Genomic DNA, 27,519 nt, shown 5'->3' with positions numbered 1-27,519 from the left:
TGCTGGCAGATGTAGAGGATAGGAAAGTGTGTGCACAATGCTACAAATTTAATTAGTCATTCCGAATAGTTCAGCATCTGTTGCAAGGTCATTTATCACCCAAAACCGAATTAAAACAAAATATTGTAACAGATTGACTGATGAGCATTTGGGCAACCCAATGAGAATTGCTGATGAAAAAGTAGATATAGAACATTTTCCATATGATGATGCAGCAAAAATATTCAATGGTTTGGAAATTAGAAGATGTTAAAAATGTATTATAATTAAAGAAATATTCCTTTTTTTTATTCTTTTCTTTATTAGAAATATTTGTGTTATTTTATTTTTTTGAAATCTCACTCTGTTTTTGAGAAAGGGTGAGAAATTCTCCCCCATTTTTTTTCTGTAATGAAAACACTGGATTAATAAGATTATTTCTTGTTGAGAAACGCTTATTGCATATATTGCTAGAATAACATACCTCACAAGTATGAACTCTAATGGTAATGATCAGTATTATTGAAAACTCCTTCAAAATATACTTCTAAAATATGGCGAATCATTTTTCTGAATAAGATTATGTTAAGTTAGAGAACATTTTTGAGATAAAAACTCTTATTACATTATGCTACAACAAAAAGGTTTTCTCACCAATGTGAATACAAACAGAAATCAGCCTTTTGAAAAGAACTCTATTTACATATACTACAAAATGAAGTTTTTCATAGGTATGAATACAAGTGCAATTACCTGGACAGTCCTTATGTAACATATTATCTTTACAAATACAAGAATATAGCTTCTAAACAGCGTGAGCAAGAATGTGTTTAGTAAGGTTACTTTTTTGTGAAAAACTCTTATTACATACAACACAAGAATAAGGTTTCTCACCAGTATGAACACGACTGTGTATAGTGAGACGAGATCTATCTGAAAATCTCTTATTACATATAACACAAGAATAAGGTTCCTCACCAGTGTGAACACGACTATGTTCAGTCAAATAACCTCTTTTTGAAAAACGCTTATTACATATACTACAAGAAAAAGGTTTTTCCCCTGTATGAACTCGACTGTGTGCAGTCAGTAAACCAGTTTTTGAGAAACTCTTATTACATATATCACAAGAAAAAGGTTTTTCCCCAGTATGAACACGACTATGGGCAGTAAGTGTTTCTCTTTGTGTAAATCTCTTATTACATACACTACAAGAATAAGGTTTCTCACCAGTATGAACACGACTGTGTCTAGTCAGTTTACCACTTCCTGAAAAACTCTTATTACATATACTACAAGAAAAGTTTCTCACAAAACGTTTCTCACCAGTATGAACACGACGGTGTTCAGTCATATTACAGCTTTTTGAAAAACTCTTATTACATATACTACATGAAAAAGGTTTCTCCCCAGTATGAACACGTTCGTGCCCAGTAAGTGTATCTTTTCGCGAGAAATTCATATTACATACACAACAAGAATACGGTTTCTCACCAGTATGAACACGACCGTGTATAGTCAGTGCACCTCTCTCTGAAAAACTCTTATTACAAATACTACAAGAAAAAGGTTTCTCCCCAGTATGAGCACGCCTGTGTATAGTCAGCATACCTCTTCGTGAAAAACTCTTATTGCATATACTACAAGAAAATGGTTTCTCACCAGTATGAACACGTTGGTGGCCAGTCAGTGTACTTCTATTTGAAAAATTCTTATTACATACACTACAACGATAAGGTTTCTCGCCAGTGTGAACATGACTGTGTTCAGTAAGTGCATCTCTTCGTGAGAATCTCTTATTACATACACTACAAGAATACGGTTTATCACCAGTATGAGTACGAAAGTGTGAAGTTAGATTACCTGTACACGAAAAACTTTTATTGCATATACTACAAGAATAAGCTTTTCTTACAGGATGAATAACACTATGTTCAATAAGCTTACTTTCCTGAGAAAAACATTTTTCGCCCATGCTGCATGAGCTAAGTACCTCAACTAAAAGCAGAAAAATTTCAACAATTTAATAAAAAATTTCGATTACATGTACTGCAAGAAATAAATTTCTAGCTAATATAAAAAAGTATTAACTATTGGCCACTCTTGTTTGCTTTAGAAAACTATATCACATACACTGCCAGTGTACTAAGAAACTACTTATTAACTACACTTGGAAACTCAAAAGCACATAAACTACAAACATTAAATTTCTTTGTATGAAATTACTTGTGCGTTAGAACATCATTACCACTATGACACACATTACACAGACACTATTTGCTGGTAGTGTTCTAACATAGAATGTTACTGTCACATAAAATTATATTGTCTTCAATAATTCTTCCTTCTGTCAGGAAGCATTTAACACACACTGCATGAATAGTTTAATAATAATATAAATCATTCAGGAAACATATTCTGCTTACTGTCGGCTCCAAAGAAAATATTTTTTTTTTTATCATTTCCATCCACATTTATTTTTCGTATTAGGATAATATATGAATAAAATCTGCATGGAAGTAACCTTTTAAAAGCACTCTCTATATTTTTTCCATTACAATGAAAGCAATTTACTTTATATTGGCAGGGTTTTATAATATGCAGGTTTATATAGTTGAGTATACGTAAGAGAGTTTTATTACCTCTCCTACCCTTGAACGAATATGTCTTTGAAATTTAAATAGGACATTCCGTAATGGATAGACTAAACAATTTAATAAAGCCTTCTGTTACACAAATAGGGTTAATAAAAGTCTTCCTCAGTATAAGTGAGATAGTCTGTTATAACTTAGTTCATCTCAGTAAAGAATTATTTCACAAGTTAAAGTTATTTACGTTATTGGTTGCTTATTTCTACTCATCTGATCTCCAGGAATTTGGAATAGCTTATGACTAGTGAACCTAAGCTTATTACCTTCTTAAAAGAGCATTCTTATTGTATTGCAGAAAATCGCATATACGATTTCGAAGATGATACAAAGTACCTGATTTGGAAATTTTTCGCTAGTTTATATCTGTCACAAGAGAGCAGGTTCTTGTTCGCTTGGCCAAAGAATACCTAAGGAGGCCTTTCCATTTCAATTCTAACCTTCAGTAAGGATAGGTTCGATTAGGGACGAAAAATATAGCACCTCCAAAACCCGTTCCACTGTCTCCCCTACATTTTTTGTGGGGGTGCGTGTGTTAAGTAACCCGAAACTAATCACTGTCACAGAAGGGGGAGTGCAACCTGCGGGGGTCAACTAGCTTTCAAAAGATATCAGAAGAAACTCACTCTTCCTCTTATATTATGCTTTTTCTCTTTCTAAGAAAAACTTACAAAATATTTTTTTAACTCTAAAACGACTTTATTTATTTTCAAAATAGTTTTATCATTTTATTTAACATGCACTTTTTCTAATTATATCTTGAATTGTTTATTATTTTGATTTGATTATTTAGAGAACTAATAATAACCAGAGTATTTAAATTTATAAAATTTTAGTATGTAGTCATATGAAAGTAATTCATATAAAGTAACTACATTAAAAATAAATTTATATTTTCTCTATAGATCAAATAAAGTTTGTTAATTTTTTTAAAATTGATTTGCTAATTTTTAAAACTTTTTATGTTAAAGTAAAACCTTGAGTTCAAGATTTTATTTTTTTATTACGTATTTAATTTTCTTCTCTCAATTACAATTCAAATACAAATATTTTTCACAATCTTTTTTTAATTGTTATAAATCGAGCATGCTATAGCGAGCCTCACGCTATTTTTGTTTATCATGTAGAGTTGCACTTTCGTAATCTGGCAACTTCTATTTCTTGTATATTCCGAGTTTATTTTTTTCTAATCGTTCTTTTCCTTTTTTGTTTCTAAGTTCTTATTAAATACTAATTTAAAATAGCTGTCACCTTTATTTTGCTAATATTTACAACAGGTTATGGGTCATTAGCAACGTTTTACTGCGTGGATAGTTGTTTTTGACGACGTGTATGAACTTTTGTATGCCAAATCGTGAGTAGTACTTCGTTTTTCATTAACGTTAGTGGTGAAGTGATTGCTCATTTTGTGGATTAACAGTTTGGCGATGGATGGAAAGAACTTTATACAGTGCACGAAGTTGGAAGGTGCGTCCAACTGGATTGACTGGAAATTAGAAATCAACTCTTTATTCGTCCTAAATGATTGTGTTGGAATTCTGGATGGCTCAGTTGTAGAACCGTCGGTACCTGTGAAAGACGCCAGTGCCGAAGCGGTCAGTGAGTACAACAAAGCGCTCGTATCCTACACAAAGACGAATGCAAAAGCCGCAATAATTATTAGATCAAATGTATCGGCTGATATTTTAAATCTAATTCGTATGCATGGTAACTCTGCACGGGAAATATGGAAGGAGTTGCTCAACAACTTCGACAAAGTGTCGAGTGTAAAATTGGATACTCTTCTTCAACAATTTTTCACTTTCAAAATAGAAAAGGATGAAGACGTAATGAAGTCTCTCGCACGTTTGCGTACGTTATGGGTCGACTTGCAACGGGAACAGGAGGCGAGTGGCGAAGGAAAGTTGCCTCAAAATCTGCTCATGCCGCGCATATTATCGATTCTTCCGGATGACAAATACAGGGAGTTCAAGTCACAGTGGGACTCGATACCAAAAGCTGAAAAGTCACCCGAGAGACTGATGGAACAAATAAAGATGCGCCTTCAAAGGCAAAGTGTATGCGCGAAAAAAGACGCTACAACAGCTTTTGTTACAAGCGGTGCAAGGTACAGTGCCAACGGAGAGAAGAAATGGAGGAAGGGGACAAAGTACCAGATGGCGAGAAAATCTCAACCTTCAACAGCTACAGGTATAAAACTTAGTAAGGCCAATGATGGTGTGAAAAGTTTTCGTGGCAATTGTTTTCGGTGCAATAAGCCAGGGCACATGGGAAAATTTTGTCCTGATTTTCCAGACAAGCCGAAGATGTCGGGTAATAAAACCGAAACTTTTCTTACAACTAGTCAATGTAGTGCTTTTATTTGCCAAAATGACAGTAGCCGAAATGTGTGGCTCAAAGACGATGGAGCTACAGCACACATCACAAATTCAGCCGAATATTTCAAGACGTATCGTCATTTTGACAAGCCAGTAGAAATCGTAGTTGGTAACAAACAGACAATACCAGCGTATGGCTGCGGAGAAATTGACATGTGCGCAACTGTTGGAACCCTGCAAAAGTCTATTGAGCTCAGTGATGTATTATATGCACCAGATATCAGCAAAAATTTACTATCAGCGTCAAAGGCGATGAAACGAGGAATCTCAAACTTCGGAGATTCGGATGACATGGTTTGTCGTTTCTTTCGTAAAGAAAACCCTGAAAATGTACTTTTAGAAGCTCCATGCTCATCTAGTGGACTTTTTGAATTACGTGCAAAACCGGTCAAGCCAGAAGGAGGTTCTGCTGCTTCTGCTTACCTGGTCGATGATGACGTAACAACACCTTACCAAGATACAACAATGGTGACAACGACAAAGTTGCCATTATCAGTTTGGCACAGAAGACTTGGGCATCAGGGAGTACCATATGTTAAACAGTACTTACGCCAAAATGGTATAGACTTCACTGATGATGAACTCTTTTGTGAACCTTGCAGGTATGGTAAACAGTGCCGACGGACTTTCAAATCAAAACGATTTAAAACGAAAGAGTCAGGTGAAATCATACATGCAGATTTACTCGAATCACCAGTTTTATCAAGAGGAGGAAAGAAGTACATGCTAGTAATCAAAGATGATTATTCAAAATTTCGAAGTGTAGAATTTCTGAGACACAAAGATGAAGCTGTTGATAAAGTTAGATCGTTTCTTGCTCGGGCTAATGAAGACGGCATAAATGTGAAAGAACTGGTTACAGACGGCGGTCGTGAGTTCGAAAATGCTAAGATGGCTAAATTGACTGATGATGAAGGCATCAAGTTAAGAATCACTATGCCGTACACACCAGAACAAAATGGTGCAGTCGAGAGAGAAAACCGCACAATAATGGACTCAGTTCGTACTATGCTCAAAGATACAGGCTTACCACAGTTTTTATGGGCAGAAGCAGCATCGACGGCTGTTCACATTCTTAATCGAACTGGACCAAGTAAAATCACAGGAAAATCTCCATTCGAAGTATGGTTCGGACGCAAGCCGAAAATCGACAAGTTTCGAATTTTTGGATCAACCGCTTTTGTACATGTACCGAATGCCAACAGAAGTAAACTGGATGACAAGGCTGTAAAGGGATATTTGGTTGGATATTGTGATTGTGATGGCTATCGTGTTTTTATACCATCAAAGAATGACACAGTCAAGAGCGCCAATGTGGTATTCAACGAACAGCAGATAGGCCCCACTTCCCTGTCTTCAGAAACTACTTCCAGTACCAGTACATCAACTGGTATGCAGTTTGAAATTTCAGGCAGTTCTGAAGGTATTGACTTGCAGGAGGGTGAAAATCTTCGCAATGTAGAAGATGGACTATCACAGATGACGACGCATGGATTGCGTGACCGATCAACTATACGCCGCCCACCCAGATTTAACGACTATGAAGTGTACAGCAGCATCCTGAATTTGACAGAACCCCAATCACATGAAGAAGCAATGAAGTCTTCGATGCATGTCAACTGGAAACGAGCCATGGACGAAGAGATGTCTTCGCAAAACAAGCACGGTACGTGGAAACTTGTTGAACCACCTGAAGGAAGAAAGATTCTTGCAAATCGCTGGGTTTACAAAGTGAAGACTAACCCAGACGGCTCTATCGAAAGATTTAAGGCTCGATTAGTCGCGAAGGGATATACGCAGACGAAAGATATCGACTACGGGGAGACTTTTAGTCCAGTGGGTCGCTACGACACTATTCGAGCTCTGATTGCAACGGCAGCTAAGGAGAAACTAAAATTATTTCAAATTGACGTGGAGACAGCTTTCCTTTATGGTGATTTGACTGAGGATATATACATGTATCAACCCGAAGGATATGATGACGGAAGCGGACGTATATGCAAGATGCTCCGACCTTTGTACGGTCTTAAACAAGCTGGTCGATGTTGGAATGCCAAGTTTACGGACGTGCTAAAGAAACATGGTATGACCCAAAGCAAATCTGATCACTGCCTCTTCACTCGTAAAGATTCGGGACACAAGATGCTGATGGCGATTTATGTCGATGATGGTATTGTCGCTGTACAAGACGAAGCATCATTCCTCACCTTTATGAATGAACTCAAGCAACATTTTAACCTTAGAGTGACAACGTTAAATTGTTTTCTTGGTCTACAAGTTGAACAGTTGAAGGACGGCTCAATATTCTTGCATCAAGAAGCATTTACTAAAAAGATGCTAGAGCGTTATGGGGATGCTACAAAAACATCACGCATTCCAGTGAAGAAGGCAAATCTGAAAGTTGAATATGAACTTCCGAATGCTGATGGGATGATAAAGATCAAGGAGGCAAATCCTCTTAGCAGTCACATTCCATATAGATCAGCAGTAGGTAGCTTGCTTTATTTAGCGATGGGAACCCGACCTGACATTGCTTATGCAGTAAGTTTAGTATCTCGTAAATTGGACATTCCCACAGAAACTGATTGGGAAATTGTGCAGACTACATTCAGGTACCTTCGTACTACCGTTGCACATGGCATTGTATATAGCAGTACAGATGATAGAAGCCTTATGTTGTTTAGTGATGCAGATAACAACAGTTGTGCTGAAACTCGAAGATCTCGCACAGGTGTGATATCTTTCTACGGTGGAGGTGCAATTACTTGGAGAAGTAAATTGCAGGAGGCTATATCTAATTCAACAACAGAAGCAGAGTTTATGGCAGCAGCGGATGCGACAAAAGATCTGATATGGTTAAAGCGCCTGTTTGCCGAGATAGCCAACGACGTCTCATTACCAATCCTCCAGATTGATAATCAAAGTACCATCGAGTACATCAAAAATCCGATGTTTCACGCTCGCACAAAGCACATCGATCAAAGATACAAGTTTGTTCAAGATGAGTTTGCTAAAGGACATTTTGAACTAGGCTACGCCAGAAGTGATGAGCAACGAGCAGACATTCTGACGAAGGCACTTCCAGCACCTCAGTTTCATGCTCAAAAGACATTACTTGGTGTGAGAGCAGTTCTTTGAGTGACAATATTGACTACTGACTGTTTTCATGCTCGAAGGAGGCTGTTATAAATCGAGCATGCTATAGCGAGCCTCACGCTATTTTTGTTTATCATGTAGAGTTGCACTTTCGTAATCTGGCAACTTCTATTTCTTGTATATTCCGAGTTTATTTTTTTCTAATCGTTCTTTTCCTTTTTTGTTTCTAAGTTCTTATTAAATACTAATTTAAAATAGCTGTCACCTTTATTTTGCTAATATTTACAACATTAATTTTAATTAATTTTTTTTAAAGATTGTTACACCGTTTTGAAACTAATTAAATTCTACCACTTTAAAAAACTATGTTAACATTTAATCCATTGTTTAAGCAAATATGGTTGCTTACTATGTAAATTTGATTTTGACGGTGTGACTTAAATATTTGAATTTCGCAATTTGAATGAACTAAATTAACCTTCACTAAAAACTCACTTCATTTTAATTATTACTTTTGCTAACTACAATTATTATTGTATAAATAACTTCGAACTGGAATTATGATTCGATCTTAAAAAATAAACACCGGGGTTATTTGTTATTTGTCACAAACAAATTGAAACATCAAAATTGAAAATTATTCGATTTAATTATCACAAAATTTTAAATCATATTAAGACAGATCTAAATTCCGATTATATCACTTAACAACTTATTCAAATAATTTAGCTCGGATACATTTAAAACTTCACCCACAAACTCATATTCATCATTTTTACTTACATTATTTCTACTCAGTTATAGTTACTTTAAAAACTTATCGCCAAAGATATTATTTAACAATAATACAAAAGAAATTCCTTATTGATCTAAAGCAGTTATTTAGTATAAATTTTTTTTTCTGCATATTTTGAAAGCGCAGTTTTATATTAAGTTTATTTTAAAGGAATAAAGGAAAATATAACTTATTAAAAAGCGAAAATATTTTATTTATCAGCTTTAGCTTGTTAAAAGGTATTTATATTTTATCAAATAATTTTTATCAAGTAATATCTTGTGATTACTTTATATAATAAAGGATCTTTATTTTTAATTTTAAGCCTTTAACTTAAAATTATTATAACCCTAATAACAAAGAATAATGGTAAAAGTGGGTAATGAACGCATTTTATTTGTAAATGTCTTAAATAAAAGGACAAATAAATAACTTACAAAAGTATAACTTATTTCTAAGAAATTCCTTAAAAATTATCTTTGATAAGCTTTATAATTTTCCAAACGTAAAAGTAATATTATAAGAAAATTGATGTAACTCTTTCATTTCAGTTTTGAGGATTCATAAAAAACACCATCATTTCTGTCGTAAAAATAAATTATAACATTTTCGACTAATAAGCTGAAGTGACAGTTTAAATTTATTTTTCTAATAGATCATTTCGATGGATCATTAAAAGCAACAAAATAAAATAATTCTATGTTATTTTACATTTTAGTATATAGATTTGTGAGACTGCTCACTGTAATTAATATAAAGATTTATCAAAATAATCGAAATTAATTTATAAAAAAGTACGATAACGAAATTTTTGAAAGAAAAGGCATTTATTGGTTTTCATTAAAACTTACAACATAACAACAGATTGAGACAAGTTTACTTTACAAAATTTTATCAAATACAAAAATACAGAAAATTATGGTTATCTGGGAGATATATTCATATAGATGGCATGCTGGCTAACCCTGGGAGGTTTTCGTGTTTTTCCTCTTTATGAAATGCTAATGACGGTTAGTTTTCTTATATTTTAATTAACTATAATTACACTAATTAAAGTTTGCAGTATAGAAATTTCTACTAAAACTCTTCTCCATGAATGGCAAAAGAGGGTCAGGGAAGAGAAATTAAAATAACACATCGATTACATACTTTGTTCTAGCAAAAAATTATGAATACAAATTACATTATACACTTTTAATATGAATTCGAAAAATTTCTCATTATTAAATACATAAGATATTGCATAATTACTACTCTTAATATATATTTTTAGAATATTGCGAGAAAAAGTTTTAAAAAGTGTATTAATTAGGAATTACCGATTAGGGAATCAACTAAGGAATCAGGTCTGAAAACATCAAAACCAGTTTGACCGTCTGAAGTAACAAAAAGTAACTTAACTCTAAGTATTACAGCTTATTTTTATTTTTTAATTTATCGTGATGAAATGTCGTGGTGTTTATAATAATCACATTTCTCATTCTTTCTATTTCATCTGGCAATCAAACTGATTTCAATATTTTCAGTGTTGCGTTCGTTCCTAAGCATCGATTCATTATATTTTGATACCGTTTGTATTTTTCTCTCGTGAATATTAATTACGACCACTAATGTTCTTTTACTTCCTTTTTTTTTTTTTTTAAAGAATTTTACAATACATGCGTGTATTTTCATATTTTTCTTCATTTGCTGATTAAAATGAAAATTTCTTTCATAATACTTTAGTGTTCTTGTGTATTTACATTAAAGCCCTAAAAACAGGGTTAAGTGCTTGTTCATGTTTGGATGATGCGTGGTCTTGTGTATTAGCTATTTTTTTTCCTTGCCGTGAAAAAACATACTATCCCAGCTATTGGAGTAATTAAAACTATTTACGGAATGAAAAAATTGGAACCTTTTGAATTTTTTTAGTGTAAATGTTTCTTTAAACCTACAAATGAGTGTACGATATATTTTTTTTTTTTTAAAAAAAAGGAAAACTGCAGTTTTGTGATGCTTTCTTTATAGTATATTGGAAGATCTTTACGTCATTTATTCGATTTTAATTAATCTCACTTTATTCAGCAGCTAATTTTTTTAATTCTGAAACATCTTTAAAAAACAAGAAACAAAGTTTAAAAAAAAAGGGAATAATGTATTTAAAAAATAAATTCCATTCTCAAAATGAATAAAAACAAGAAAATTATCACTACTAAATAAATAAAATGTATATAGAATGAACGAATTATCAGCAAATATAATTTTCATAATGAATTACAAGCTTATAACTAAAAAGAAAGCTATCGGTTTTTAAAGCGTTCCCCATATCAGTTCTTCAGAAGGACAGAGAGAGAAAAAGATTTTCAAAAGGGAGCAAGACCTCCCACCGAGAAGATTAGTGAACTGGGGGGGGGGTGGAAGTTGCCTTCCTCCTTTACTCAAAGGTAGAAAGTGACTTGTGTTTCAAAGGCAATATTACAAAAAGTAATAAAGATAAAAAAAATTAACCTACATTTTCGTGGATAGGAAAGATTGAAAAAATTATTAGTATTTTTTTTTTAATTGATCACTCCGATTCTTGAACAAGAAAAATCGATTCAAAGTATGACAAGCCCGCCATAGACTTTACATGTTAAAAGCAGAATTGAGGAGTCTGCTTGGTGCAACACTTTTCTCCCGGCAACCACGATTCATGTCCCTGATTTTCTGATCATTTGAGCGCGCCCCGTGTTCTTTGTTCGCCAAGCTTGTTTGCATCTAGGAATTTGCACGGTTAGCAGTTAAACAACGAAGTCAAGCATCAGTTGCTGCGGTCAGCAAGTGGTCGAGAGAACACTTTGATCTCCCTGCTTAAGGACCAAGGGAGGTCGGTATCGGTCCGTTCTCATTAAACTGATCTACCGTGTAGTTTTGGAAGTTTATTTATCTTTTTGGAAGTTTGTTGGTCTTCCTCTTTTTTTGTTCCCTCTCAGATCTGAGGAAAAAGGGTTGACCCTTTTCCGATAAATTTTATTTTTATAATCTGCAAGTTTAAGATTTTTCTTTTAACGTTTAGTAATATCATTTGCATTTATTAACTTTTTTTAATTACCTTAATAGATAAGGAGAGAGATGTATTGGAAGTTTCTCTTTCTATCACTTTGGGAGTTTGTTTCTCTTCCTCTATGTAATGAGACCTTAAATGCGACAACGCATTTTTACAGCCTTTTTAATTCTTTCCATACGTTTTTATTCCAATCCGATCATTAGAACAAAAGTTATTCAGGGTGATATGTTTTCTTTTTCCGCTCACTGTTTATACATTTGGCGAGATCTTAAAACTTGGCGAGATCTTAAACCTTGGCGAGATCTTACCTTGAAGTAGAACAAAGAAAAAATATAAAGGTGATATCTGAATAAATAAAAACTATATGCATTCCAGCATAAGATTCATCCAGCATAAGATTTTTGCAACAGAGATAATTTTTTTAAAAAATTAGTATAATTAAATAATAACTAGGTAGATTAATTTTATTTTAATTTAAACATTAAATTTTTTAAAACTCTAGTATTTTGGAAACTAAATAACGCGTCATCTATATTAAAACAAAACTATAATTTGATTCACTTAAACATAATAGTTTTCTCCTTTACGCTTCAATTCCACTTGTTAAGAAACTCAAGAATATTGTTTAATACTAACTCGATAAATAACTTATTAATAAATGAAATTTAAAAAAAAATTGTACATTTGTAAATTATTTAAGATTGGGTAAAAAAATTTAATCAGGTGAATCGTTTTGAGCCAGAGATAAAAAAATATGCTAAGAGGATTTTAAAGAAAACCCAGTTTATTTGCAAGATGAAGCTATTTTGAAGTGATAAAAGATAAATGTTTTTTTTAATTTTTCCATAAAAACTTAAATAGCTAATAAATAAATTTATGATTTTAAAAATTTAATCACAAGACCAAAAAAACCTCTAGAAGTTATTTTTGTACGAAGAACTATAACCTGTAATTTTAATAGAAATAATTGACTGTGTATAGTTAAGATTTATAATATAACTAGGAGGCTCCTCCCCCTGCTCGCTAACGCTCGCCAACCCCCGAGAATTGCTACGCAATCCTACGTGGTTCACGCCGTGAACCATGGCTCGCTGCGCTTGCTCGCCAATGAACACAATGTTCTAGCACAAAGACATAGTATATTACCATCAAAGACATAGTATTTTATCATCGAAGACATAGTATTGTATTTATGTAGAAGAATTCTATCAATGTTCTTATTGACTTTTAAAAAAGTATATTAGCTATTTAGATTGTACATGGTGAAAAAATCAAAACATTAGCTAAATGAAAAACATATTAGCAAAATAAATTATCAAATATTGCAGTTACTCACCTAAATTCAACTGAATGTGTATAATAAATTAGTTAATGCTAGAAATTCAGAAAGTGTTAGAAAAAAATTTTATTATTTAAAAATATAAACTTTAAACCCTAACACAAAAATTTGTTTTATCGCCAAAGTATTATTGAAATCAATTTCTATATTAATAATTCATTTGTGATATTCTATATTCATTTGTGATAAATTACAGTCCGCAAAAAAAAAAAAAAAAAAAAAAAAAAAAAAAAAAAATCACCCTGAATAACTTTCGTTCTAATGATCGGATTTTCACGAATTAAGTGTCAATCTTAATGATTCCTGGGGGTGACCTCAAATATGCTAATTAATTAGTGCTAACTATTAATTAATATACGAAATCAGACACAAAAACGTACTTTCTCTGAATAAACATAAATTTTTTTTTACATATTTGGATTTTTAACCTTCAAAATGTAGGGGGTAGCCGCAATCTGGGAAATATGGTCCCCATAGTTTGGTCAGGTGAGCGATCCTAAGTTCGTACCCCTCAATGTTAATTTCACTTTTTACGTTTTTAGTCATATTTTCAAAACTAATAAAGTAATTTAAAGAAAATTGCACCCACACATAAAACTCATTTACCCAAAGATAATTTCATGAAAAAAATAATTTTTAATAATTATTAATTATTTTTTATTATTTAGTTAAATTGAAGATGAAAAAATTTTGAATTATAAGGTATGAATTTTTTTATTCCCTATATTAATCTACATATTTTTCAATTGAAAAATCTTAAGTTTCCACTGTTTTTATTTTTTAAAAGCTGAGAAAAATTAAAATTAATTATTTTTAAAAAAATAATTTGGCTACGGTAAAGAAATGATTAAATGGAGCGATTAATATTAAAATGTGATAAACTTCCGAGGAATTTGACTTCGTGCGCGTAGTGTAAAATTTGATTCATATTTTATTCGCTAATAATCGTTTGCTAATCTGTTTATTTTTATTTCTTTATAACTGTAAAATACAATGTTTCCTTTTTAGTCGTTTAATAATTTATTTGCAATTTAGTAAAGAAATTTGAATAAAACATTTTGAATATAAAACACTTTATTCAAGGAATGTCTAGTTTTATAAAATAGGATATGATATGATCTTCTGATATAATATGATTATACACCAGATTGTGCTTATTTAATGTGCTTATTTTTTATTTTTTTATTTTGTTTTTCAATAACTGATACAATTTCAATAATATACATACGTGTGCATAGATTTGGAATAATATATTTATCAATTTCTTGAATATATATTTTATAAATATTAATAAAAATACGTAGTCAACATTTTTAAGCATCTCTTACAGCATCGCAAATTTCTCAACATCTTATAAGGTAAATTAACGAATGAAGGAACAATTAAGCTTAGCTTGCCTTTAAGAAAAAATCATAAAAATATCAAAATTTGTAATTTTAGCTAAATGATGGTGTCGACATATTTGTTATTACATACAAATTATGTAAAAAAAATTTAGATAACTTACATAATATTGTTTTAAGCTTTTGGTGGTTTAAATAATAAGTAACGAAGTGAGGGAACAGTTCTTACCAGTGAATAAACACTAAATTTTCCAGTGAATGAACACTTAATTTAGAGATTGTTTGATGCTCGTTAGGAATCCATAGGCCACACAAATGTCTAAAAACAAGATTTTTCTTGGAATTACAACATATAACCACAGTTAACGTGGAAAATGTTACTTTTATCAGTCATGGAATGGAAAGTGAAATATGTTTGAATACATAATTTTAAAAAAAAATTTTTTCATTTTTTTTCTCACAGTTTAATAGTCCGTTCTAAATTATGAAAGTTTATCATTGCGCAATCCAATGATGTTTTTATTACTATTATAATTAGATCACTTTTTTGTTTACTCTTTTCCCCATATTTTTTTAAGCTATTTTTTAATCTTAAGTATTTTTTTTCTCTTCGTCATATTTTCAGCTTTAACTTTTTTTTCCAGCTCTTTCAATCACTTTAAATTTTCGTTCTTTTTCTGAAGTTAATGCAAAAAAGTAATTTTTTTCCTTTGATTTAACATTCTTCTTTTTTCCAAATTTTTGGCCAATGTAAATGTATCTTCGAAATTTCTTTTGATTTTCCAGTACCATTTCTAGAATTCCTCACTGAATAATAAATGAGAAAAAGGAGTTTCGAAGTTTGAGTAAAATCCATTTCTCATTGACTTATATCTAGTGGGTCTTCAGCAGTACTTACCATTTACATATGGAACCAATTGTTCTTGCAACTAACAATGACTCAAGAGGACTTATATCAAAATCAGTTTTCAAGATACTTTCATTATCAATGTTAGTTGTATCAGCTTCAGTGCCAAAATTTGATTAACCAAATGTTCTTTTTGAAATAAATTCTTCAATATTGAAAAAAGCACAGGCTATTGGATATTTAGGAGATTAAGCTTTTCTGTCGTCAATGTTCCTTTAAAAATTTGCAACATAACTTGATCGAAACATATTATTTCTTGAAAATTAAAACGAATTAGCTTTTATTATTTATCTAAGCTTATTCTATTTATTTAATGATAGCGGTATTAAGGTTAAGAATATGCGATGGAAGTCCCGTTTACTAGTATACTATAAATGCATTAAATCATGCAGCTTGAATAATGTATTTTAACCAAATTATTTAATAATTTTAAGCAAATAAGGGTGTAAAAATAAACTCGATCAAAATACTCCGAAAGTATACCCTAAAATATATGTAGAGTAAACTTTGGCATCGATATATAAAAAATACCTTTTCAAAACTTATTTTAATATCGAATGAAATAATTTAATATGTTGCGTAACTAAATGGATAATCCCAAGAAACTGAATCGAAAGTATAAAAACTTCATTGATTTAAAAAAATAATAGATGATAATAAAAGTAGACATGTTTTGAGCGTCCAATAATGAAAGTCACAAGTTATTCATGCCTGACAAGTCTGGAGAATGGGCGATTATATTTGAACGCTCGAAGCATGTCGACTTTTACTTCCCTCTTCATATGTTTTGAACCAGTTGAGTTTTTATCGTCAATTATACTGTTTTACATTTGGGTCTTGATCATTATTTTGATAAGGATTTTACACTCGTTAAAGTAAACATATGCATTTTAATATTTTAACAGGATTCATGTGGTCTTTAAAAACGTAAGCGCATCAATATCGTAAAAGTTAAAATTTTGAGACCGGATATTTTGAGTTAATGAAATTAAATATTTTATCTTTTAAGTTTTTGGGCTCCATTTCAGTATCTTAAGGATCTTACTAGCTCTGTTTAAAAGGAGATTATCAGATATATATAAGAAAACATAAATAATCATAGTAGCAGTATTTGGTGGTAAATGTAGCTTATCGTAATTGAAGAATATGCTGTGCGACATTGTATGGCGAATTTGCGAACGTAAGTTTCAGAATGCATCGAAACACGAGCATGCTAGTTGCGTATCATCTTTATCCAAAGAAAACCATGCAACCTAAATATCTAGCAGAATGAAGCGATTTTATAAACAACGATTCATACAATATGCAACATATTATTTCAATATCTTATTCTTAAACATAACATATTTCAATGTCTTTAAAATGCCACTAAACATTCAGCAATTCCTTGAGTTATAGAAAAAAGAAATATCGTAAATTACAGAAAACCATGTGAATGTGCATTAGAATTACTATACAATCTACATTTTATTTTTCAAGCACTTTCTTTTTCTTCAAACTTTCTTGCCTAGAAGACTCTATTAACCCTTTCGCGCCGACTGTCACAAATACGTGACAGCATAAAACAGTATCAACCAGGGTAAAAAGATAAAACTGGTAATCAAAGTAATTCTTTAGTAGTTTATTTGTGGGCTGGGTTATAATTGTTTGATTTATTTAATTCACCATTACTTAGTTCAAAATAAAATTATTTAGTTATACTTTGAACTAACATTGATTATGTATATGATTAAACTAACAATAATTAAATTCAAGGCAAAGTAAGTCTGTGAAATTAGCAACGCCTGCATTTAAGCTACCGTTTTTTATTTATTTGCATCCTGATTCTGATTTTGTACGAATGCTTTCCTGAATCACCCGTCCCCAAGGGGTTAAAGCTGTAAAAATGATTATCCCTAAAATTTTGTATATGGCTGTAATAAGTTATGTTAATTTGATTTTAGTATGAAATCCTCGAATAAATTTAGCAAAAACAGCATAATCTAAACAATATCAGATAAAAAGTTCATGTATTTAAACTCTAAAAGCTTAGAAAATCATAAATAATTTATAAATCGATTCAAATTTTCTTTTCAAAGGACATTAAAATAATTTTTTTTTTTTTTTTTTTTTTTTTTGCTTTTTAGACAGAAATCAGCTTAAAAATTGTCTATTGCCCAGAAACTTCGAGATATTTTCTATTAACAATGAATTAAATCTCTCTGAGCAATCACAAAACATTATTTCATTTTTTTTACATGGTTGCCTAGCAACCTAGTAAAATTAAGCATTCCTCTTTTGAATTGTCAATGGGTTATCCTAAAATATTCATTTGCGCAGGCGACTTTTTTTGGCGGTTTTCTGGACTGTCGCCAAATATATAAACCATAGATTCTCAACCTTTTTAACGTTGCCGCCCCCTTAAGGAGCAAAAAACATTTCAAAGCCCCCCTTTGTGAAAATCCAGTTATTTAGAGCATGAGGACGGAGGGAGGTGTGCTGATTTATAAGAGGCAAAATTTTTAAGCAATTTTTTTACGCTTCAATTTTTTTTTTTTTAAATAATGTGTACATTAACTCGATAATTTTTTCACGGCAGGTAATCGCAGTCTATTTGTTACGAACAAAATAAATACGTTTAAGGAAAAAAATACAACAAAGAAACCTATGCTTAAGAATGATAATTCATTCTTAATTAGATAATTAAAAAAACACCCAAAGTATTTTTTAACGCAAAAAAGTAGTATCAACGAAACATTCAAACAACTACGTTAGTGGGATGATTGTACTTAATGATTCAGAACCAATTTCTTAACGCTCGGCTCAATACTTTTAGTGAGATGAAGACGCAAATCCCCTCGTTGCACAATTTTGAGTCGATTTCTCCTTTTTGTGACAAAATCCGTAATATCACTGAATCCACGTACGACAAGTTAGGAGGAAGGGAAGACAATTAAAAAAGATTTTAACGATAACCTACAGTCCAGGATAGAGACGACTGATGTCACCTTTAAGTAAAAATTCAGAGAGACGATCACCATTCAAAGTTTCATTAGTTAAAAAAGTTCGACCGATTCCTCGTAAATCTGGTGTTTCAATAATCACAAAAGGGTTCCATAACCCATTGAGGGATTTCCATGGAACAAAACAGCTTTAAAACTGTCAGAAAAGTCCATGTGAAAAGTATCAAGGTGTTGACAATATTCTTGTGCATCATCAGAGCGAATTTCGCCTGCTTGGTTGAACTCATTACAACCAAAATTCTGCTTCCACAAAATAAGTTTCTTTAGAAGGGCAGAAATCACTGATTTTGTAGGGATCAAATTGAACTCGTCGTCTTGAAATTGTAAATTAACACCGTTAAATTTTACAGATAAATCAGTCAAAGTCTTTCTTAAATTCTAGCAGTCTGTCTCTCAGAGCAACATCTCTGTTTTTGAGGAACTCAAGCACATAGTCGAAAAGATTCCAATACCTATTGAGACAGAATCTTTTGGAAAGCCAGCTAATCTCGGTGTATAGTAGCAAGCGATTGAATTTTTCATTGTTTTTCTTACACAGATGTCTGAATAATCAATTGTATAGTGAGCGTTACTGTGAATTTTGCTCACAGCAGATATGGCATATTACAATGATTGATGCAAACGGTCGCTGAGATTTTTTCCTACTAAATACTGTCTGTGAATCACGCAGTGAACAGCTAAATTATCTGATGCATCCATTTGCAAAAGGGCGATAAACCCACCTTTGCAGGAGCCTATCAGTGGCAATGAACATATTATTCGAAAGAGGAGTGTTTTTCTCTTTAAAATAATCTTTGACAGTATTAAAAATAGATTTAACTTCAATTAAAAATAGATTAAAAATAGATATCTACAATTAAGCTTTTTGCAAAAAGCATCTCTTAAATAATTTTTCCTACCTTTACAAACCGGACCTATGCCTACAGTAAAGCCTACATTACATGGCAAGGTTGATTCATCAACTTGAAGGAAAAATTCTTTGGTTATCACAAGTTTGCATAAAGAAATTTCCACGTCTTCAACCATCTCATCATTTCGTGCCCGCACTGTATCTTTGCTTATGGAATATCTTTTAATTACATTGAATGCGGCTGGATGGTGTAAAACAGTTTCTAAAACTTCCTTGACAACCGACAGTATCAACTCAGCTGTGATGGTATGAGCTTTAACAGATTTAACAATATATTTTGATATATTATAAGAAGCTATCAAACCATCACCCCATTTATGTGATGAGGTTGCTAGTAACCCTGAGACCGAAGGTGCCTTCTGTAACGTGAAAAATGACAAATCTTTATTTTGTTTGTCAGGATGAGTTTTTTGCAAATGCTTCTGCTAACCTTAAGACTTCACGATCTCATTAGATAAAACTTTATTATAAAGTAAACACATGGGGGGTTGAGAGTTCAACAGTAATTGAACAAATTCTAACCTTAAGTACGTGGCACTGTATTTGTGGCGACCGCCACCTATCGTTAAATACTTACACTGCGCTGAAACCATTTGCCAGTTGTCGCGTGCAATCTATCTAGCCACGCGCTTGCTTTTTATAAAGAAAAACAATTATCGTTCTTTTTCTTGCCATTTTATACAGATCTGTTATATTTAATACAGTCGAACCCCGCTATAGTGAACCGTCTGCGGACTCAGTAATGTGTCCACTATAACCGATGGTTCACTATATCCAAATTTTTTGAAGAATATTTTTTGCTTAAGACAGTTGAATGATTGAAAATTGGATTTGCATTTTTGCATAAGTTATTTAAAAAATTATTAACTAATTAACAGATAATAAAGCAAAAATTGATGGAAAGAGTAATTACGTCGCTAAATATTAGTTTTATTTTCACTTTTTATGAAAAAAATTTGTGATTTTTGATTGAACACAATTTGATTTTAAATTGAGTTCATCAATTTTCTTATCTACAATGTGCAAAGAATGCAAGATTTTTACATTTTGAACAAGATTTCGAACCATCTTAACAAAGCATCTCCTACGTTTTCTCTTTGAGCTCCACGCAGTTTTTTCGATGAAACCATGTTTTTGTCGTATGCCGCAAGAATTGCACTTCGATTTTTCCAAATGTTTGAAACTGTAGATTTTGACAAGCAAAATTCCTTACACAGTGTCGATTGATTGGTTCCATCATCAATACGCTTTACAATTTTAACTTTGTCCTCTATCGAAAACGCTGCTCTCTTTAGAGAATTTGCCATTTTCACTGCTTTTGAAATAAAAATTTTGTCTCAAATAGATAATGTAAGAATATGAAGAGAGCATCTGTAGAATGAGTTAAATTGTTCCCCTTCTTGATTGTCAAGGGGTGATTTGTAAAGAATATGGTTTGAACAGATAAGAAAATTCCAAAAATTCAGCAGGTGGCCAAGTTAACTAGTTGTAGAGCAAGCTTGAGGAAAAGAGATATAGCGAGGCTTGTCAGGGAAGGGGGAGTATAAGATAAATGATCTGTTTGACATTTATTACAGTATAGTTAGAAGTGATAAGCATAAAGGAGAGTAATATGACACATTTTATAGGAATGCATTCATTTTCAGTCCCAACACCTACAAGTTTAAAGATGGAGGACTGAAAAAGATATTTAAAGAAATGAAATTTGAGTCCACTATAACCGAGTTTCCAAGTTCTAAGCTGTTCACTATAAGCGTTAAAAATAACATTATTTAAATAGGAATACGGACAGGACCGCTAAAAAAGTTCACTACATCCGAGTGTTCACTATATCCCAGGTTCACTATAGCGGGGTTCGACTGTAATAAAACTTGTTAAGTTTGTTTGTTATGCGAATTCGTGATTATTGATGAGTTGATTCACCTTCTGATCCATACTTACCACTTACTACACGAATTTACACTGGTGACCCGGACAGAGAATTTATATTGGTGACAACGAACTGTTAATTATGCCGAACACGAATGAAAGTGAAACTGGCACTACTGAGTTGGCTCGAGTTGCCGTAAAATGTCCACAATTTTGGAAAGATAATCCTATCATCTGGTTTTCGCAAGTCGAATCGCAATTCATTACGAGTGGAATAACACAAGACAGTACAAAGTACCATATTGTCGTTGCATCAATCGAAACTGAAATCTTGGAGCAAGTAAGTGATATAATTACTTCACCTCCAGTTAATGATATGTATAAAACATTAAAAAATAGACTAATTGAAGTATTTAGTGATTCGGAAGAGAGACGACTTAAAAAACTCCTTCAAGATATCGATTTAGGCGATAAACGCCCATCTGCATTGCTTCGCCAAATGCATGATTTAGCTGGCGATAGTGTGGATGACAAATTTTTGAGATCGTTATGGCTGCAAAGACTGCCAACACAGATGCAAGCTATACTTAGTACTTCTTCTGACGAGTTAAATAAACTGGCAATGATGGCCGATAAAATCGCCGATGTGTCAAATTCAAATGAAATTCACTCTGCTACGGTAAAATCGACACTGCAGTCTGAAAACAAAATTGTTGGTTTATCTGACACTATAATTACCATGCAAACTCAAATTAATGAACTGAGTAAAAAACTAGATAAAGCATTGAGATTTCGTAGTCGTAGCCAAAACAGAGATGAATACAAACGTCGTGATCGCTCTAACAGCAAAACACGGATGTGTTGGTATCACTTTCGGTTTAGAGACAGGGCAAACAAATGCATTCCTCTTTGTAGTTTTAAGTCGGAAAACTAGGATGCCAGACGTCGTTGGTGGCAGGCGTTTATGGCAAAGAAAATAAATGCCGCTTAATCATCTGTGAGAAGACATTAGGTCTTAAATTTCTTGTAGATACAGGTGCAGATATATCCGTCCTACCACCATCTGTTGCAGAACGCAAAAAACAAGAGTCAATTTTAAATTTAGTAGCTGCTAATGGATCCAAAATTCCTGTTTATGGAAAACGTTCTTTAGCTGTTGACATAGGCTTACGTCGTCTTTTCAAATGGACTTTTACGGTAGCCGATGTATCCAGACCGATATTGGGTGCAGATTTTTTGTCAAATTACGATATACTTGTTGATTTAAAGCGAAAATGTTTGATTGACAGATTAACATCAGTTTCAACTAGAGGTAAAATAAGTACAGATAGTTTACCTAGTATAACTACTTTAAAATCTTCTTTTGAACTTGATAGCGTCATCAAAAAATACAATACCGTATTTGATGATATTGAATATACGCCAAACCAAACTCAAACTCACGATACCACTCATGTTATTGAGACTAAAGGACCTCCTGTGGCAGCTAAGGCTAGACGATTATCTGCTGACAAGCTAGAAGCAGCTAAAGCTGAATTTTCTGTTTTGGTCCAGAAAGGGATTTGCAGCCCTTCTAATAGTTGTTGGAGTAGTCCTCTACATTTAGTTAAAAAATCAGATGGATCTTGGAGACCTTGTGGGGATTTTCGGGCATTAAATGCAAAGACAGTACCGGATAATTATCCCATACGTCACTTACATGACTTTTCCTCGAATTTGTATGGAAAAACTGTCTTTTCCACTTTGGATTTAAAAAAAGCATTCCATCAAGTGCCAATGCATAAAGACGATATAAAGAAAACCGCAATTATAACTCCCTTCGGTTTATTTGAATTTAACTACATGACCTTTGGGTTAAGAAATGCCGCCCAGACCATGCAGAGACTCCTTGATCACATCCTTCAGGGTTTGAACTTCTGTTTTGTATACATTGATGACATACTCATCGCCTCTTCCTCTATTGAAGAGCATTTGTTACATCTAGACGAAGTACTCCGTAGGTTGAAGGCACATAATTTGAAGGTAAATTTATCTAAATGCGTGTTTGCTACTGACAAAGTTAAATTTTAGGGTCACTTCATTGACCAAAAGGGTATAACTCCACTTCCTGAAAAAATTCAAATAATTGAGAATTTTCCCAAACCTTCAACTGTTAATGAACTTCGTAGATTCCTTGGCATTATTAACTTTTACAGACGATTTCTTCCTCGAGCTGCTGAAAAACAATTTGTTTTAAATGGAATGTTGGGTGTCACAAAGAAAAATGACAAGACTCCTTTAGTATGGTCAGAAGAGTCAGAAAATGCTTTTACTCAGTGTAAAGAAGAGCTAAAAAATGTAACTTTTCTTGCTCATCCTGATTCTAAAGCAACACTTGCACTAATGTGTGATGCTTCTGATAAGGCCATTGGAGCATCGATTCAGCAAGTAACCAGTGACAATAGTTGGGAGCCTCTTGGTTTTTTCTCTCGTAAACTTAGCATGACAGAGCAAAAGTACAGCACATATGACCGAGAACTTTTAACCATTTTTGCAGCTATTAAATATTTCAGATACATATTAGAAGGAGTAAACTTCATTGTTTTCACTGATCATAAAGCTTTAACTCATGCCTTGAATCAAAAATATGACAGACTCTCACCTCGACATTTTAACCATCTAAATTTCATTGCTCAATTTACAAGTGACATTCGATATATTGACGGATCTCAAAATCCTGTTGCAGATGCCTTTTCAAGAATCAACAGCATTAAGTTCCCTCAATCATTGAACTTCGATGAAATCGCTCATTCTCAAAAAAATGATCCCGAATTGCAACAAATTTTATCTGATACAAATTCTTGCCTTAAACTTCAACAACTTCCAATACCCAACAGTGAAAATTTCATATTCTCTGATACGTCCACTAAATTCATTCGTCCATTTATTCCTGAAAAATTTCGTACCCAAGTATTTGATGCCCTGCATAACCTTGCTCATCATGGTGTTAAAACTACTGTGAAGCTAATTACTGATCGTTTTATTTGGCCAAACATGAAAAGAGAAATCGCAAAACTAGCCAAATCCTGCATAGCATGTCAAAAAGCAAAGATTTCTCGCCATGTTCACTCGCCGCTGCAAGAATTTATTGTCCAAAGCAAAAGATTTAGCCATATAAACATTGATTTAGTTGGACCTATGCCTTCTTCACAAGGGTTTTCATATTGTCTCACATGTATCGATAGGTACACGAGATGGACTGAGGCAATACCGTTGACAAATATACAAGCCGAGACAGTTGCTCAAGCTCTTTACACTCATTGGTTTGCTAGATATGGGATTCCTGAAGGTATAACAACTGATCGAGGATCTCAGTTCAGAAGTGAACTATTTCGTACTTTAGCAAAAAACTTTGGTATACGTCTTTCGTATACAACGTCATATCATCCTCAAGCGAACGGAATGATAGAAAGGTGGCATAGGGTTCTTAAGCAGTCCATTATGTGTCATACCTCAATCCACTGGACTTTTGCTTTACCTGCTGTGTTACTTGGATTGCGCTCTGTGTATAGAGAGGATTTGGGATGTTCTCCAGCTGAGTTGGTTTATGGAGAGAATCTGCGTCTTCCGGGACAATTTTTTACCTCTTCGGAAATAGAGAAGGTCGATAACATGTTTTTGCAAAAACTGAATCGTCACCTACAAGATCTTAAGCCAGTTCCGATCTCTTCTCACGACAAAAGACATGTTTTTGTTTTCAAAGACTTGGTTGCTTGCACACATGTTTTCTTACGAGTTGATGCAGTAAAACCAACTCTTCATACACCTTACACTGGACCCTATGAAGTTTACAGTCGTAACGACAAAACTTTCACTATCAGAATCAAAGGTAAAAACTGCGTAGTGTCAATTGATAGAGTAAAACCAGCCCATTTACTCTCAGATAGTTCTGATTTAGCAGAATCGCCAGATATTCCTTCTAAATTGGTACATAATGTTCCTGTTTTACGACCAACTGAAAATGATCGAATTCCTGCTGCCATAAAAAAGACTCGTTTTGGACGAGTAGTACACTTCCCAAAAAAGCTAACTGAGGAATTTGAACTTTAATTATTTTTTTCCAGAAGGGGAGATGGTGTGGCGACCGCCACCTATCGTTAAATACTTACACTGCGCTGAAACCATTTACCAGTTGTCGCGTGCAATCTATCTAGCCACGCGCTTGCTTTTTATAAAGAAAAACAATTATCGTTCTTTTTCTTGCCATTTTATACAGATCTGTTATATTTAATAATAAAAGTTGTTAAGTTTGTTTGTTATGTGAATTCGTGATTATTGATGAGTTGATTCACCTTCTGATCCATACTTACCACTTACTACACGAATTTACATATTGATGACACTTGTTTGTTAACCGACATTGTTAATGGCAGCAAAATACAAGAAAATCAACTATTTCTCAAAATTAATAAATAATTTATGATAAAGAACTAATTCAAGCACGTACCTGGCCAAATAAACTATAAGATCTAATCGAAACTGGGGAAAAATCTGTAAGGAAGCTAACGAAAACCATTATAAGAAACACGGGTCAAATCAAACATTCATACTGAAAGCGCATGCACTTCAATTTCCACCAAATGACTTGAATGAGTCAAAGGCAAAAACTACTGACTCATGCGCTGAGCTGTGCTGGTTCGGATCGGAGAATAGGTGTCGTATAAGTTCGTTTTATTGCTGGTACAAATGGTGTATAGGATAATCTTTAATAAACTTACCGATGCGTTTTGACTTTGGTACTCTTTTTTCTTTAATATTAATTTTAGATTAATTTTATTTATTAAATAAATCTTAATTAATAATTTTAGTTGTAAGTTTTAAAATTAAATTTGAGTGACAAACATGCTCATCGCCCCCCTACCGCCCAAAACATACCCAACACCCCCCTACCGCCCAAAACAAGCTCACCGCCCCTCAGTATACTCTCAACGCCCCCGTTGAGAACCAATGATATAAACCTTTATTGTGACCCAATTTACGATCCAATTTTTTTAAAATTTTGTCTACCCCCCTCCCCTAATTCAAGTGTATAGATTCCAAATATGTAAAGAAAATTACATGTTTATTCAGAGAAAGTACGTTTTTGTGTCTGATTTCGTATATTAATTAATAGTTAGCACTAATTAATTAGCATATTTGAGGTCACCCCCAGGAATAATCATTAAGATTGACACTTAGTTCGTGAAAATCTGATCATTAGAACGAAAGTTATTCAGGGTGATTAGTTTTTTTTTTGCGGACTGTACATAACATTTTAGAACAAAATAAGGATGTTTTACATACAATAAATTAAAATGCATGGCTGTTAGCATTACCCAAGAAATACCACGTGGAGGTCGCCATGCTGCATATCTAATCGGGGAGTTTTGATTTTGGCAGCAGGGTTGCCAGACGTAGTATTTTTAATACTACGGTAGTATTTTTTCACCGAAAAAAAGGGGTATGGTATTTTTCGTAGTATTTTTTTAAAATGTGGCATTTTTTTTTATTATTTTATTTATTTTATTTTCATTTCTTAAAAAAACGAAAAGTGCCACTCCAGTTTTGAGGTAAAAAACAATTTTTGAAATAATCCAACAATTTATTTTCTATTAGTCACTGTATCTAGTGATGATAGTGAAAAATAAAAGTTCGTTTATACTAGTAGACTATAATATAAATTGTTTCTTATGCACTTTGATTAAGTAGATTTTACGTTTCTTTTCTATGTAGGATGTGAAACAAAATATGAGATTTTATATTTTCATTTAGGTTCAATTTTACACAACTTTGAAATAAATCATTTATGATACACAAGAGACATTATTCGCGATCGCAACGAACTTTAGGGGGCGTTGTTGTATGAGACGCATACCTGCGATTTCTATATGAACCGTCATTCAGTTACTCTGGAGACGTCGTTAATGTAGCGTGTAGCATTGCAACGTTCCTTCTTTAATGTGGCTTATTAAATTTAAAAAAGAAAAATGCTTGATATTCTTTCTTGTACAACCGAAAACAAAATGGTATCTCTTTTTATTAGAGAAGGAATATCCAAAACACATCGGAAAAATATTTGTATACTAACAGAAAAAAATATGTATATTCTTATAAGAGTTTAAAACCTAATGCCCGAGAAATAGTATTACTAAATTTAATGATATAACATGAAAGGCCCATTTAAACTTTACATTCTATAGTTTTAAGAATCATATTACTTCAAAAATTAA

At 32.8% G+C, this 27,519-nt stretch overlaps 1 protein-coding gene across 1 annotated transcript in view; it reads right to left on the bottom strand.

Annotated features, from left to right (window-relative positions):
• LOC107443549 (uncharacterized) overlaps positions 1-3,153 on the bottom strand; it is a 67,578-nt gene extending 64,425 nt beyond the window's left edge. The window contains 1 exon segment of the mRNA XM_087166729.1: positions 787-3,153. Within this exon segment, the coding sequence (XP_087022855.1) occupies positions 787-1,954 (1,168 nt within the window). The 5' untranslated portion in view covers positions 1,955-3,153.
• Between the last annotated feature and the right edge of the window lie 24,366 nt (positions 3,154-27,519).

Source organism: Parasteatoda tepidariorum, chromosome 6 (genome assembly GCF_982258835.1).
Source record: "Parasteatoda tepidariorum strain Cologne lab strain chromosome 6, Ptep-v5.0, whole genome shotgun sequence".
Classification (NCBI taxonomy): domain Eukaryota; kingdom Metazoa; phylum Arthropoda; class Arachnida; order Araneae; family Theridiidae; genus Parasteatoda; species Parasteatoda tepidariorum.
This window is presented reverse-complemented; position numbering and strand designations above follow the sequence as displayed.